The sequence below is a fragment of the Myxine glutinosa genome, chromosome 1, assembly GCF_964187855.1.
Source record: "Myxine glutinosa chromosome 1, kmMyxGlut1.1, whole genome shotgun sequence".
NCBI classification, from domain to species: domain Eukaryota; kingdom Metazoa; phylum Chordata; class Myxini; order Myxiniformes; family Myxinidae; genus Myxine; species Myxine glutinosa.
The window spans coordinates 214,879,738-214,895,984 of NC_136261.1; the positions used below are offsets into that span (position 1 = coordinate 214,879,738).

The 16,247-nt window shown below is 46.7% G+C and overlaps 1 protein-coding gene across 20 annotated transcripts in view; it reads left to right on the plus strand.

The window, feature by feature from the left end:
- LOC137433857 (CLIP-associating protein 2) overlaps positions 1-16,247 on the plus strand; it is a 186,780-nt gene that overhangs the window by 124,464 nt on the left and 46,069 nt on the right. For 13 of the 20 annotated variants that reach the window (XR_010985755.2, XR_010985754.2, XR_010985747.2 and 10 more), the window contains 3 exons: positions 2,286-2,396; positions 2,686-2,748; positions 3,297-3,400. Coding sequence is in view for 16 of the 20 variants with exons in the window: in XM_068126315.2 (XP_067982416.2) it covers positions 2,286-2,396; positions 2,686-2,748; positions 3,297-3,400 (278 nt within the window). In the remaining 4 variants the exon portion in view is untranslated. The remainder of the gene's footprint in view (positions 1-2,285; positions 2,397-2,685; positions 2,749-3,296; positions 3,401-16,247) is intronic. The other 7 variants (XR_013624324.1, XM_078783395.1, XM_068126323.2 and 4 more) reach the window with 2 other exon arrangements.

The window sequence follows — 16,247 nt, forward strand, 5'->3', positions numbered from 1 at the left end:
ACGGTGGGCCCTGCCCCAGGGTGGTGACATTCACCGCAGCCATAACATCATGCTCTCGGACCCTTTCCTCCCCCCCCCCCCCCCCCCCCCCCTTGCGCCAGAGACACCAGAGGGAAAGGAGAGAATTGTGCGACATGTAAAGAGGTGGGCTTGGAGAGGGTTATTGGACGTAGAAGAGATTATGGCTTGGATTGGGGATTATCTGAGATGGTGGTGAACAGCTGTCTTTAAGACCTGGAAGGAAGAATGAGATTGAAGAGAATGTGGAAGTTGCTTCCACTGGTGGGTAAACAGTGGAACGAATGTGGCGAGGTTAACGGTGATTCTGGATTTTGGGAGTTTCACCAGAAAGGTGGACCGTGTGCACCCTGCAGAAACCTGAGGTGACAGAGCATGGAATGATCAGAGGGTGCAAGACCAGGAAAGAGGTGGTAGAAGACAGCGAGACCATTGACCTGTCTGCGATGTGAAAGTGATAGGCCCATAGACTCAGCTTCATCAGTGGAGATTCAAATGATGTTGAAGGTCTTGGTTCCACAGCATCACGCTGAGCAAGGTGTGCCAGTCTAGAGGGGAGAGCAGTACTCCATCAAGCTGCAGATGAAGGTCTTGTAGGTGGATAATAGTTCATATATGCCAAAGGAAGGACTTTGTATGACAGAGGATGCCAGTTGAGTGGCTGGCTTTGGAGGTCAACTCAGTGATGTGGTTTGCCCAAGAAGGATGATTGTGAGACCCATGTGTTTGAGGGGCTGAACCTCTTCAATATGTTTGCTAAGGAAGTAGATGGGAGGGTTTTCCAGATGGCCCTTTTGGAGTGAGAGTGTGAGATTTGTCAGGATTGAAAGATATTCCAAATGTTTGATCAGTTCATGATTCTATCAGTCTTCAGAGAGGGAAGAGGCTGCTATATGCCTATCTGAAGGATGAGGGATGTTATGGCAGAAGGTGGAGGCATCAGCCAAAAGATAAAGGGGCTTTTCCAGAAAGTTAGGGAGATCATTGATGAAGATTAGGAATAAAATCAGGCCAGGAACATTGCCTTGGGGCACTCCAGGCTTGGCAGTGAGAGATGAGATGAGATGATCCCGTGGGGAGCCCTGAGACATTGGCTACAAAAGTACAGGAAAACTTTGAGTAAGCTATGTGTGGAGTTGGCCTTGAATGCCATACACAGAGTTTGGGGAGCAAAGTGGGGTGTGAGAGCAAAAGTAGCATGTCCAAGGTAGAGTGACTTGGTATGAATTCCAATTGATGATGTAGGTTGAGGCCATTTTAGAAAAGGAAGAATTTGATATCTACTGTGCGATGAAGAATAATTTCATGATCTTGCTGATGATTGGAAGTCAATATAATGGTCTAAAGTTAAAGGGATCAGGTTTTGCCTGTGTTTATGTTGGCTGACTTCCAAGCAGATGCAATATGACCTAGCTATCGCTACTTATATTGTGAAAATGGCTGAGAGAGGAAGTGCAAGACCAACAGAGCAGGTTTTAAGGACACCTGAGCCGATGCCATCTGTCCAGTTGTAGAAACAGAGTCGAGGGTTGCCAGGAACTTCACCTTTTCAGGTGGTCCAGGAGCATTTGGGTGCACCTGGGTATGGTGGGTACAGAGTGAGTTGTTTAATGCTATCGTTAGCATTAAAGGTTTAAACACAAGATTTGGAAGCAAACCCAGAATTGAGGCATTCGGCCTTTTCACGAGGAGAGTCGGCTGTGGTGCCATTTGAAATGAGAGAATGGATGGAGAGGGAGTATACACCAGAGACACTTAACAAGGTGATATAAACTATAGATTGGGAATTTGAAAGTGATATTGCTTCGCCTGGCCGTTTAAATACAACTGGGTTGTGGGCCTGCTGATATTGACCCACTATTTGAAGAGATTCTGAACTGAAAGTTGGAAACTTCAATGAAGAATGGAGCTGAGCTGTTGATCCAGTTGGAAAATCGGTGAATGACTTACAAATTGCTGGAGTTCTGACTTTCAGCTAATAACTATTAAAGTTTTGGAACTTAAGTAAAATTACAAGTTCAGGGTGTTGTAAAATTATTATAATTTGTAACCTCCTTTAAATGTTAAAATGTAATGCATGAAGAATAAACGCTGCTGTTAAATAATAAGTGATTATAATATTTGTGAGGAACAGCTTTTTTGAAGAAAATGGAGTGCGTGGGTGCATGCTTGCATACACCAGTTTGTCTGCGTATGTAACCTGTTTAGTTTGGTAGTATGTGGCCTGGATTTGGGGTGTGGGTTTTTCAATGATTGCGCTTTCAAAGTGTGGGGTCCCAGCCGCATCCCACGACCGAGTTTGAGTCAAGGCTGCAGCCGCAATACGAGTCGAGACAGCAGCCGTGATGCGAGTCCTATCCGCGTGTACACTACCATGGGTGAGTGGTTGTGTGGAAGCCTGAACCACCTGCCTGCCTGCCTCGTGCCTCCTGCTTCATGCCACCTCCAAAAAGAGTGCTCCTCCTCGCTCGCTTGCCTCGGCTTCCTGAACCATGCCTTGCACCTACACTATGTTCCTCAAGTACTTTCGCCTGGGCATGTTGAAGGCACTTGGTGTGCAACCGATGAGTTGTGCTTATCTTTCCCACATTAATGAGCTACAAAGCAGTGTTCATCTTTCCCAACTCTCCCCACCTCTTCCCTTTCATTTTTTTTCTCTGCCCATAGGCACACGACAGCACTCTCGCTCCACTAGTGCACTCACGTCAGCTGGCGTCTTCGGTCTGCCTGGTACAGTCTGAGCAATATTTTGCAACTTCATTGACATAGTGCATTGTTTTCCATGGTGCAAACCAATTCTGGCAGATAAATCAGATGATCAGAATGGGAGTGTTCAGGAGACACATTCTGTTAAAAAGAGCAATTCTTCATAGATGACTGTTAAGATTAAAGCATGCTTGTTTGTGACCTATGTAGGTAAAATGCATGTGGTCAGGAGACCTCAAATTATCCACAAACATAGGTTGACTGATGATGTGATGACTGACAAAGAAAATGATAAAAAGGGCAAATTTGTAAGATTTCCATTTCCAAGCTTGTTAAAAAAATCTTCTAGCCTTCTCCAAATGTGTCATCGGTAGAATGGCTTCACACATCGTTCAAAACACCTAAAATGACGTATTGTGTAGATATTTGCAGAGGAACTTAATTCATTTCATCTTTTCTTGGGATTTGGCCAAACCACAAGCACCCAACCTTTATACATTGAAACACATGCTCTTTATTGTAATTGGCATCAATAAAAGACTGATGTGCTGCCCTGTGCTTTGTGTCTGCAGACACCTATCTTTTGGGGCAGAGCCGTGGCTTGTCGTCCTCAGTGAATGCCATGCGTTTGCTGGATTCAGGATCTGATGTTGAGGCTGCTGTGGCTGATGCGCTGGTGAGTGTTTTACCAAATCTACCGTACCATTTCCATTTGGATCTTGCAATGTGTGTTCTGTATTTTTACCTGTGACCTATCGCAGGCCTACAAGAGTTTTGCGTTGCTCTTGTTGGGGGTCGATTTTTTAAATGTGCACCCATTGGTCGGACAACTGCCAGACCACACCCACATTTGTCACTTGACTCCACCCACCATAACACCGAGACAAAATGATGTTGGCCGCATTGGTTTTCTGGTGGGCCTAACACATTAGGCCTGTAGGCCTCTGCTCATTTATATACTGCTTGGATTTGTCATGTCAGATTTCCATTGGCTTTGTTTGAGTCGAGCGTTATTGATTATTATGAGGGACCCAGCAAAATCTAGGCATATGTTGAATAATAGGAAGGTTTAAACAAGCCTGTCAGAATGCATGGTATGTCAGAACGCATAGTAATCAAACGTTACATTACGCAAATTACTAAAACCATTGGCTTTGTTTGGGTCGATGTTATTGACGATGAGGGACTACAGCAAGGAAGGAAAAGACGTCCGAGGTGTTTGGAACCTGAGTCAATCCTTTATGCAAACCACAACCAAATGGCATTGACAAAATTATTGACAGCCTAGATTTAATATTTGGTAGCACAGCCTTTGGACAAAAAAACTGCAGTCAAGCGCTTCCTATAGCCATGAATGAGCTTCCTACACCTCTCTACTGGCAGTTTGAACCACTCTTCTTGTGCAAACTCCTCCAGTTCTCCCAGATTTGAAGGGTGCTTTCTCCCAACTGCTGTTTTCAGATCTCCCAACAGGTGTTCAATGGGATTTAGATCTGGACTCCTTGCTGGCCACTTCAGAACAGTCCAGCGTTTTGTCTTAAACCATTCCTGGGTGCTTTTTGAAGTGTGTTTGGGGTCATTGTCCTGCTGCACGACCCATGACCTTCGACAGAGACCCAGCTTTCTGATACTGGGTTCAACATTGCGCTCCAAAATTCCTTGGTAATCTCCTGATTTTATCATGCCATGAACACATTCAAGGCACCCACTGCCAGAGGCAGCACAGCAACCCCAAAACATCACTGAACCTCCTCCATGTTTGACTGTAGAGAAGGTGTTCTTTTCTTTGAAGGCTTCGTTTTGTTTTCTGTAAACATAGAGATGATGTTCTTTACCAAAAAGCTCTAATTTGGTCTCATCTGTCCACAGAACATTCTCCCAGAAAGATTTTGGCTTGTTCAGGTGTTTTGGAAAACTCCAGTTGGGCTTTCTTCACAGTGGGGTTCTCCTGGGTCTCCTACCATATAACCCCCTTTCATTGAAGTTGGCGACGGATGGTGCGAGTTGAAACTGTCGCACCTTGTGTCTGAAGGTCAGCTTGAATCTGTTTGGTCGAGGTGCTTTCTCCACCATTCGAAAAATCCTTCGCTGCAATCTTCGATCAAGTTTTCTCTTGCAGCCACGTCCAGGGAGGTTGGCTACAGTGCCATGGGCCTTAAACTACCTGATAACATTGCGTGCAGTGGACACAGCAACATCAAGGTCTCGGAGATGGACTTGTAGCCTTGAGATTGTCCATGCTTGGCTACAATCTTGTGTCTGACCTACTCAGACATTCTCTGGTTTTCTTTCTTTTCTCCATGCTCATTGTGGAACACACAGACACAAAACAGCACAATGACTCCTTTTCTCTATTCAAGCTGGTTGAATGAGTGATTTTTATATTCCAGGCACCTGCAACTCACCACAGGTGAGTTCAATTCCAAAGTAAAGGAGAATCACCTGCTTGAAATCTACTTATTTCTAACAACTTCTAAAAGGTGTCAATAATATTGTCCGGGCCATTTTAGGATTTCTGTGTGGAATAAACGAAGATTTAGTAATTTTTTCAGCTTTTTTTCGTTTTGTTCTACTGCAAACCAATGAAATATATATGCGGATACCAAAATATTTTTTAATTTCAACAATTTTCTGGAAGAAATGGTGCATTATTTGAAAAAAGTGCAAGCGTGCCAATATTTTTGGCCACGACTGTATGAGCGTTACACACTCTAATTTTTCCATGGATCCATGCCTAATGCCAAATGAACTCGCAATCTTCCCTGGAAAGGAATGAGCATGATAATACCACTGGCATGTTTCCTGTTGGTTATAATTTCCACTGCAAATGGGTGTCAGAGGGTGGGACCAGGTCCATCCAGTGTATAAAGAAGGTCTTTTTTTGAGGTTTATTTATTTTGTGAATAAAGCTGTGATCTTCAACCATATCATAATCAGGTTTCCTTTTTCAATATCATCTTTGCTTTGAAGGCTTATTCTAAGATTGTCACCAAACCTTGAATAGCTTCCATTTTTCCTGTTCAATTGCTGTGATATTTATTCCCTGGTATCTGCTTCAAATACTCAGTGAAGTACATTCATTTTATTCAACTTTCTAAGTAAAGCCGCTCATGTACAAACAATAATAACTACATTGTTATGTCCATGTATTGTCCATCCTGTATTTGTTTATCAGGGTACCAGGATTTATCTTCATTTGATTCAATTAGGCTCACCTCCATGCATTTGTTCTTCTTTTTTCTTTTCTGTGAAATCAACTTTTTGTCTGTTCAATCTCATTTTTCCCTCCAGATCATTAAGGCATCTTTCACCAGCATCTCAGACCATCCCCAATCCAAAACCGTGATCTTTTCTACCCTCGATAAACCCCATATCCCACCCCACCCCAAGCCCTTCTCCTTCCAAACTTCCAGTTTTTCCCTCCTGTGAGTTTCCTTCTGTATGCGTCTTGTCCTTTCCTCTACCTCCTTCCCTCCCTTCATTCCTCCCTACACCCATTGTATTGTCCAAGTTTCCCTCTATCTTGGTTTTCAACACTGCTGTTGGTGTCTTCCCTTCCCCCCCCCCCCCCCCCTCTCGCCCTCTCTCTCTTTACTATTCCTTTGGTCCTGTTGCGTCCTGATCTGTTCAGTGTACTAGCTCCACCATGAGCCTCGACTATGTATAAATAAATATATATATATATTGTTGCAGTTTTTAGAACCTTCACTTTATCAATTTAGTAGTAAATTTCCTTATAAATAACCCCTGTGTACATTTCCCCTTAATTGGCTGTTAAATGAAATAATCGCACCTTAGTTAGTCCATCGCACCACGTAGCGAACCATAGGATCTCTCCATAGTTATATCCTTATTATGTGTGTCAGGTAAGGCTATGTTTCCACTAGTTGACCTTACGTTGCATCAATCAAATAAGAGTAGGCCCATTTTCCCTTCAAAAGGGTGCGAGCGGTTTGCTATCTCCCCACAAGACGCCATTACCATGTGCTCATCTCGGAGAAGAAGGGGGGCGTGGCACCTCATCGTCATCAGAGGTGGAGTCAGCCAGCCCTAACCACCAATTGGCACCGCGGTGAGCGACCCGGTAGGCGTGCCCTCGTCACCCGCGGCTTGATCTCGGGGAGGGCTATAAAAAGGGTGAGTGAGGGACTGCTTACGCAGATGAGTGAGGGAGCACGAATTGGGAGTTTTGAGGGAGGTGCGCTGGACCAAAGAGAGTTCTGTGGCGGGAGGCGCGTGAACAAGTTCTGTGAGTGTTGCGCAAGTCACGAGAGCTTCGGAGGACGTACGAGGCCTGAGAGAGGCGCTGCTTCAACCAGCCCCGCTTCAACCAGCCGCGAGAAATCCTGCGCTGCTGCGAGCAAACCTGCGCGTGAACCAGAGTGCGGGGGAGTCGGCGGCCGCTCACCTCCAGCCTGCCGCCCTGCTCGGACCCTTCTTCTCCCTCCAGCCAATCCTATCTTCAATTCCCCATTCGTGGTCGTGAGTTTGTCTTGTTTGTCTTGTCCCTGGGGTTTAAGTAAGCTTGTTTTAAGAATTGCACTGTGTCTTCTGTTCTTTTTCTGTAAATAACTTCGTTCTTCTTCATTGGGTTTTGTACATAATTAAAAATAAATATCTGTTCCTTCTTACCTTTGGTTTCTTCTTTCTCATCCGATCGCTTTCGTCCCTTCTTTCGATTGAGTTCCTGTGGCGCGATTTCGGCCAACGCTTTATAATCGAGTTTTGTCCATTGATAACGGCTCGGATTCCGGATTGCTAAACCGCTCGGCAAATACCATCTTGTCCGGGATTCGAGCGGGGCCACCCACCTGCTTTGTGGAGGGATTGGCGGAGGTGTCCGGGAATCCCTTGACCAATCACCTTGGCCAATCCTATCCCACAAAGGAGCGGGGTGGGTCCAGGAACGGAGACGGCCAGCTTAACGACGAGGGGATTAAACCCCCCTTGCTAACGGGAGTGCCGTCATCTGGATTCCGTAACAATTGGTGTCTGGGAGTGGGATTTGGACCCGAACCAAATTTTTGAAACATCTTAAAAAATTTTGTCAAAATTTGGAGCGGCCGAAATTTTATTTAATATTCTAAATTAAATCATGCCATGGATGATCAAGGTGATCGGATGCCGGTAGGGGAGATAGAAGAGGGGTAGAGTCGACCCAGGAGGAGGAATTGGAGGAGGAAGGCAATACGCATTGGGTAGCGAAGATTTCAGGCGCACAAAATGGCGGCGAGGGCCGCGCAAATGGGGGTTATGGATGTGCAATCCTATCTGGATACCTTCATGGCACAAATGAGGGCCCTTATGGTCGAGGCGAGGGACAAATCAAGGGCAGAAATAAAGGGATTGAGAAACGAGATGGGAGGCCAAATTGGAGCAATGAGGGACGAAGCAAGGGGTACCGGTGAGCAATTGGGAAATCAAATCGGGGGGCTAGAAGCCAAATGTGAGGGATTAAACAGCAAATTGGGAGGAGTAGGAAACAAGTTAGGAAGAAAATTGGAGGGCATAAATGGCCAAGCTAAATAAATAAATGAGGGGCTGGCGAGGGACAAGGCCACATATGAGGTAAAGGAGGTTGAGAGGGAGGTTAACCGCAGGTTGAGCGAAAAGGTCCCAAGGGTACGCAATGAGGTAAGGTGGGTTGAGAAGCGCAGGTTGAGCGAGTCGGATCAGGGCGCGGTTAAAATGACGGGGGTAGAAATCGCGAGCCGGGGTATGGAGAAGCCGGCGACCGCTGAGGTAGAAGAGGGAATTTTGATTAAGCCAGCGGTCGTCGAGGTGAATAAAGAAAAGGAAGTAGTTGGAATTGAAATTGAAAAGACGACGGAGGTAGCCCAGCAGTTGGAGGAAGGAATGGAAACTGTACAAAGTCTAAATTCACATCCTGATGCCGTACTTGCTAATCCTTATAAAGATTTGCAGGTGCGCATGGAGAGGAGGATCCCAAAGGTGAGTAAGGTGGTATATGGTGCTGAGGTTTTGCAGGAGGATGTTTGCTTTTCACGCGCTTGGGATCCCAGCATACCGCGGGCGTTTGTGGGAGGTCCGTTGGGCGCTGTGTGAGAGGAAATGGCGCGCGTGTAAGAAAAAAGTGTGCGTCGGAGAGTGAATGCGACACAGAGAGTGAGAGCGATACAGAGTGTACGTGTGGTGATGAGAGTGATACCGAGTGCGAGTGAGAAGGCACGTCGGAGCGTGAGTGTACAAAGTGTGACACAGAGAGTGAGTTGGTGGTGGAGCAGGTGCGAGAATGCACGCTTGGAATGGTTGAGAGTATGCGAGAACGTACACCTGAGTTGGTTGTGGCGCGAGTGCGGGAGAGCACTTCGGAGCGCGTGATGCTGAGTGTTACAGAAGATGTAACAGGAGAGTGTGCGCAAGAGGGGGCGCGAGAGGTGTCGTGTGTAACAGGGAGTGCGGTGGTAGAATGGACGGAGTGTGTGGAATGTACAGGCGGCGTTGGAATGCCGGGTTTGGAGAGTGTGAAAGGGGTCGCGTATGCGTGTGAGCCTGCAAGTGAAGCATCGACGTTAAACGGGATAGCGGTTAGACCGACGTTTAACCGACGCGAGCACTCGGTGCGCGGTGCGCTTTGTTTGTTGCGGGAGTCGGCGGGGATCGGTGCAGCGTCGCTCCTCTTCGGAGCGTCATGCACGATTCGGGCCTGGGCCCGCCCCGCACGGTCGAGTCCGGGCTTTGGCGGGCAAGGCGACCGGCCCGGTTCGAGGGCAGGTAGGAGGGACCGGGGCGGCGGCCCCTTGTGGTTGCGGCGTTCCGGCCGGGCGAGATTGAGCCATCGGGCTGGAGACCGAAAGCCTCCGCGCCGAGATGGTGCGTGGAGTCTCGGCCCAACCAAACCTCCTCCCCTGAACCGAATGCCGGACGGACTCAACCTGCAGGCGACCAAACCACCCGAATGCATTGCGCGGCTTTGCGAAGCCGCGCTTTAAGAATGTAATGACGCACCGAGGCTCGAAGTTTAATGGGCGAATAGGGATAGGGAATATGATTAGCAGTGAAATTTGATTGGCAGATGATTGGCAAATTTGATTGGCAGAAAATTTGATGGCAAAATTGATAGTGAGAGATGTCCGATGTGGAGGGATGGCAAATCCACCATCCCTCACATCCCTCCGGGCACATGAGCACTAGTTATGGGGTTATGGCGGTGAAAACCAAGCCACGGAGGGTTTGGATAAATGATTAGGGATCTAGAGAAATGACCATAGGTAACTAGGGTTAAGTAGCGACATGATACCTGTAGTAGGGGACGTAGCAGATTAGTGGATTATAACGACGAGGGAGCGCAATAATATAAGGGGCGACTGGGAAGCGCGAGTTTTTAGAAGGGCGCCAGGTAGATCAGATGATGCTGTGTGTGTGTGTTGAAAGTGTATGGAGTAGTGTATGAGTGAATAATTGTGATTGCGCATTGTATGGAATGAAGAAGCCTGGGAGGAAGGAGGGTGCAGGTGGCACTAGGTGTGTAGAGCACAGGTGTGCAAGTGAGTGAACAGGTGTATGGAGAATGGTTGAATGAATGGTCTGAGTAAATGGAGTATGGAATGGATGGTGTGGAGTGAGTATGGTGGAAACTGTGGAGTGGAGTGGTTGGTGTGAAGGCAGTGGATGGGGAGGATGGACCCCATCACGAATACCCGGGGAGGGTAGTTTAAGAGTTAGGTAGAGGGTATAGGTAAATTGGGGTTGGATATTGGCATCTGTGGTGCGTGTGGAAGAATAGTGTTTGGATGGGTGCATTAGTGACGTGGAAATGGCTGGGTGTGTGGCCTGTTAAAGGTATGGTTGGTTGAGCGCTCCGCCACTGTTAGTCCGTTGGCCAGGTGAGGCCACAGGTAGGCTCTGGGAGCCAGTTAGAGTTGATGTGGATGGGGGCCCGAGGATCCGGAGGATGGACCCGGGTAGCCCAGTGCCAGAGAGGGCAACGAGGGGGTAAGTGCCAGGGAGGGCCTTCCCCAGTTAGATAGGTTAGTGAGGAGGCAGGTAAGCTCGGGTGGCAACTTCAGTGGCGGAGGCGCACAGGTAAGTAGACCTGTTAGGGGAGCCACACGACCCAGTCCTGAAATTGTGCGAAGGCACAGGGAGTTGAATCGGGGGAGTGAGACCCCAAATTGATGAGCACCATAGTTTGGTCAATGGGAGTTTGGTTTTTAGAACCGCATAGAGTAAATGGCCAATGGTTTTGCAGGAAAGACCCCGGGTAGTGTAAAGTGTGTTAATGTCATTTAGGAAGTAGTTAGGGTTAAGAATCTCCTCGCACCATCTACACCCACTCACCTGAGGTGACGATAGAACTCCACGCCATGCCATGGTTTGTTGTTTATTTTGTGCAAATGTTTTGGAAAGGTGAGACGCATCATGACGTGGGTGTGACATTGTGCTTAACGTTCCATCTCTCCCTCCTTCTGAGGATTGATGATGAATTGGATGATGGCAAATTTGGTTGGTTAGAGGATTGTGAATGAATTTGGATTAGGGGAGATATGGGAAGACACGACGTAGTGACGAATTGTAAATTGTTTTGTAAATACGGGGGTAAGGGGCGAGGGTAGAGTAGGTGACGGGGGGGGGGGGGGGGGGGGGGGGGGTGACGTACGTTAGGGACGAGCTTTCTTCGCCCACTCTCCCGTGCGCACCTCGCTTTGCATTACCCGTGTTGATGTGTACCCTTGCCCTCGCTAATTCTGCTTTGTCTTCCTTCCCCACCCATGGACCTTGCTCTCTGGGCACTGAGGGGAAGTGTGCGGGAGCCCGCAATTGTGTGCCCAAATTCCCGCTGCAAGCTGCCTGCATCCATGCACCACTTTATGGACCGCACGTCTTGCGGCCATGCACCACCATATGGACCACAGACTGTGGCCGAGCACCATTTATGGACCACACGTTTTGTGGCATGGCCCCTCTGCTGGGACCGGCCAGGTTGGCCAGAGAAAGATCTTGCTTGTGGACCACGGTCACGGTGGCACCTAAGCCATGCAGGTGGACCACCCATAGTTGGCCCCTGTGGGCCATAAATAAAAATCGGACGTGTTTTGTGCCTTTTCTTTATTACTGCAAATAGGCGGCAAGCCACAAGAGCAAGAAAGTAAGAGACAACATCAAGAACGACATTGGCCAGCAGAGGGAGCAGAAGATCAAGACCACCAGTTGTGTTTTTGTTTCATTGTGTTGTGCAATGTAGCACTGGATGGGTGCTTGACTGGTGCTTGCTCTTTGATTGGTGCTTTGGTGTTTGCAGCCCGGGGATGTATGACAGAATCTCAATTCTGCATCCCCCGGGCATGTGAGGTGGTGTATCGATGCAGTGCATGCTGTCTCCTCCCTCCCACAGGATTCTTTTTGTCTCCTAAAAAGAAAAATGACAGGTCCTGGGTTGCAGTTTTGTAAATAATGTAATAATGTCACTTGTAAATAATGCTCCCCACCGGCTAAATGTATAGTTTGAGAATTAATTCCGCAATTCGGTTAATTGTGGGCGTGAATCTGTTAGGTAGGATGCAACGTAATAGGGGGACATATTTATTTGTGACATATTTATTTGTATTTTAAAACTGTCGCACTCAGGGTCAGATTAATTGTAGAGGGAAATTACACCTGCGTGCCACATTAAGTTAGTTTTCGGGCCGGGATGTCCCGTGAGGAATGAGGGTGCTGTGTTGCAGTTTTTAGACCCTTCACTTTATCAATTTAGCAGTAAATTTCCTGATAAATAACCCCTGTGTACATTTCCCCTTAATTGGCTGTTAAATGAAATAATCGCACCTTAGTTAGTCCATCGCACCACGTAGCGAACCAGAGGATCTCTCCATAGTTATATCCTTATTAGGTGTGTCAGGTAAGGCTATGTTTCCACTAGTTGACCTTACGTTGCATCAATCAAATAAGAGTAGGCCCATTTTCCCTTCAAAAGGGTGCGAGTGGTTTGCTATCTCCCCACAAGACGCCATTACCATGTGCTCATCTCGGAGAAGAAGGGTGGCGTGGTACCTCATCGTCATCAGAGGTGGTCAGCCAGCCCTAACCACCAATTGGCACCGCGGTGAGCGACCCGGTAGGCGTGCCCTCGTCACCCGTGGCTTGATCTCGGGGAGGGCCATAAAATGGGTGAGTGAGGGACTGCTTACGCAGATGAGTGAGGGAGCACGAATTGGGGGTTTTAAGGGAGGTGCGCTGGACCAAAGAGTTCTGTGGCGGGAGGCGCGTGAACAAGTTCTGCGAGTGCTGTGAGTGTTGCGCAAGTCACAAGAGCTTCGGAGGACGTACGAGGCCTGAGAGAGGCGCTGCTTCAACCAGCCGCGAGAAGCCCTGACGCGCTGCTGTGAGCAAACCTGCGCGTGAACCAGAGTGCGGGGGAGTCGGCGGCCGCTTACCTCCAGCCTGCCGCCCTGCACGGGCCCTTCTTCTCCCTCCAGCCAATCCTATCTTCAATTCCCCATTCGTGTACGTGAGTTTGTCTTGTTTATCTTGTCCCTGGGGTTTAAGTAAGCTTGTTTTAAGAATTGCACTGTGTCTTCTGTTCTTTTTCTGTAAATAACTTTGTTCTTCTTCATTGGGTTTTGTACATAATTAATAATAAATATATTTTCCTTCTTACCTTTGGTTTCTTCTTTCTCATCCGATCGCTTTCGTCCCTTCTTTCGATTGAGTTCCTGTGGCGCGATTTCGGCCAACGCTTTATAATCGGGTTTAGTCCATTGATAACGGCTCGGATTCCGGACTGCTGAACCGCTCGGCAAATACCATCTTGTCCGGGATTTGAGCGGGGCCACCCACCTGCTTTGTGGAGGGATTGGCAGAGGTGTCCGGGAATCCCTTGACCAATCACCTTGGCCAATCCTATCCCACAAAGGAGCGGGGTGGGTCCAGGAACGGAGACGGCCAGCTTAACGACGAGGGGATTAAACCGCCCTTGCTAACGGGAGTGCCGTCGTCCGGATTCCGTAACAATATATATATATATATATATATATATATATATATATATATATATATATATATATATATATATATATATATATATATACATACACACACACACGCACACACACACACACACACACACACACACACACACACACACACACACACACACACACACACACACACACACACATACACATTCACGTGAAAAAATAAGTACACCCCATGCAAAGTTTTGACTTTTTCAACATACAGCTATTTGATCTTCATTTCAACAATATTGATAGATAAAGGTGATATAATATAACAAATATCATGAAACATTTACATTTTGTAGGCCATTGTATAATTTAAATAAACATAAATTCAAATTTCGCATGTGGAAAAAGTAAGTACACCCCTACATTTATCACTACTTCAAACACCTAAAATTAGAATCAGGTGCACCAGCTCAGGTGCAAATGATTAGAACATCGTTAGGTAGGATCTTGGAGGAACCTGTCTTATTTAAACCTCAGTCATTTAGTTTGGTTTGCTCTTTGTTGTTGAAGTGTGCGGCATCACCATGCGTAGTTCCAAAGAGCTCTATGAGGCCTTCAGAAAGAAGGTTATAGATGCCTACGAGTCTGGGAAGGGATTTAAAAAGATCTCCAAACAATTTGAAATCAATCACTCGACTGTCCGGAAGATCATCTACAAGTGGAGAAGATTCCAAACAACTGCCAACTTGTTCAGGCCAGGCCGCCCCAGCAAGTTCAACCCGAGAGCAGACCGCAAGTTGCTGAAAGAAGTCTCTAAGAACCCCAGAATGTCGTCACGGGACCGACAGGTAGCTCTTGCCACTGTTGATGTCAAAGTGCACGAGTCTACCATTAGAAAGAGGCTGCACAAATTTGATCTACATGGGAGGTGTGCCAGGAGGAAACCTTTGCTGTCCAGAAAGAACATCAGGGCAAGACTAAAGTTTGCCAATGAACACCTCGGCAAAGACCAGCACTTCTGGAACAATGTGCTCTGGACAGATGAGTCAAAGGTAGAGCTATTTGGCCACAGTACCAGAAGACATGCTTGGCGAAAACCAAAGACAGCATTTGACCACAAGAACCTGATACCAACTGTAAAGCATGGTGGTGGAAATATTATGGTTTGGGGCAGCTTTGCTGCATCAGGGCCTGGGCAGCTCACCATCATAGAATCCACGATGAATTCTTCATTGTAACAGAGGGTGCTTGAGGATAATGTGAGGCCATCTGTCGGAAAGTTGAAGCTCAACCGAAGGTGCACCTTGCAACATGAAAATGACCCTAAACATACAAGTAAATCCACCAAGGAATGGCTGAAAAGAAAGAATTGGAGGGTTCTGGAATGGCGAAGTCAAAGCCCGGATCTAAATCCCATTGAGATGTGGGGGGGGGGGGGGGGGGGGGATTTGAAACGAGCTGTGCATGCAAGAAACCCCTCAAACATTGCACAGCTGAAAGAATTCTGCATGGAGGAGTGGGCAAAAATTTCTCCCAGTCGATGTCAGAGACTGGTAGACAGTTATAAGAAACGCTTACTTGAGGATATTTCTGCCAAAGGGGGCAATACCACCTATTAGAGCCAAGGGTGTACTTACTTTTTCCACATGCGAAATTTGCATTTATGTTTATTTAAATTATACAATGGACTACAAAATGTAAATGTTTCATGATATTTGTTATATTATATCACCTTTATCTATCAATATTGTTGAAATGAAGATCAAATAGCTGTATGTTGAAATATGTTGAAAAAGTCAAAACTTTACATGGGGTGTACTTACCTTTTCACGTGACTGTATATACAGACTTGGCATTTAATATGGAATATTTTTTTTGTGGGGGTGAACTTACTTTTCAAGATGTCTTGGAACCAAAAGTTCATTGGAATTATGTTGAAATTATTCTAGATTTTGTTAATGTGATCTTTAAAAGAAACAAAAACCACATTTGACATTTCGAAACAAATAAATTGATCCTTGAAAGTGATGTAAACTGATATCGAACTCAATTCATGGACAGTACTGTGTTAAACTTCTGTACGTTTCCCAGAAGTATCTGTTTATTTTGCACATTAGCCAAAAAATTTTTTAACAAAAACAAAAGTTAAATTACGACTGGGATAACGGACAGTAAAATTACAGTTCAGTACTTCGTGTAACCCCCACGAGCATTCAGGAGAGCACGTACACGTTGAGGCATGCTGTTCACGAGATTTGCCAAGGTTTGGACAGGAATTGCTTGCCATGCAGTGACAATAGCCTGCTGCAATTCACGCACAGAGGTCGGCTGCTGGTCCAAGTGGTCGATTTGACACGTTAATTCTGCCCACAAGTTCTCTTTCGGATTCATATCCGGGGACATGGCAGGCCACTCCATATGCTCTACACCACGGTCAGCAAGAAAGTGTTGGATCATGCGAGCACGATGAGGCCGTGCATTGTCATCTTGGAAGACAAAGTTTCCTCGAAAGGCTGCACGAGCAAATGGAAGCAATGTTTCTTCCAGAATGGCCCTGTACTTGAACTGGTTCAGGTTTCCATTCAGAACAACCAGGTC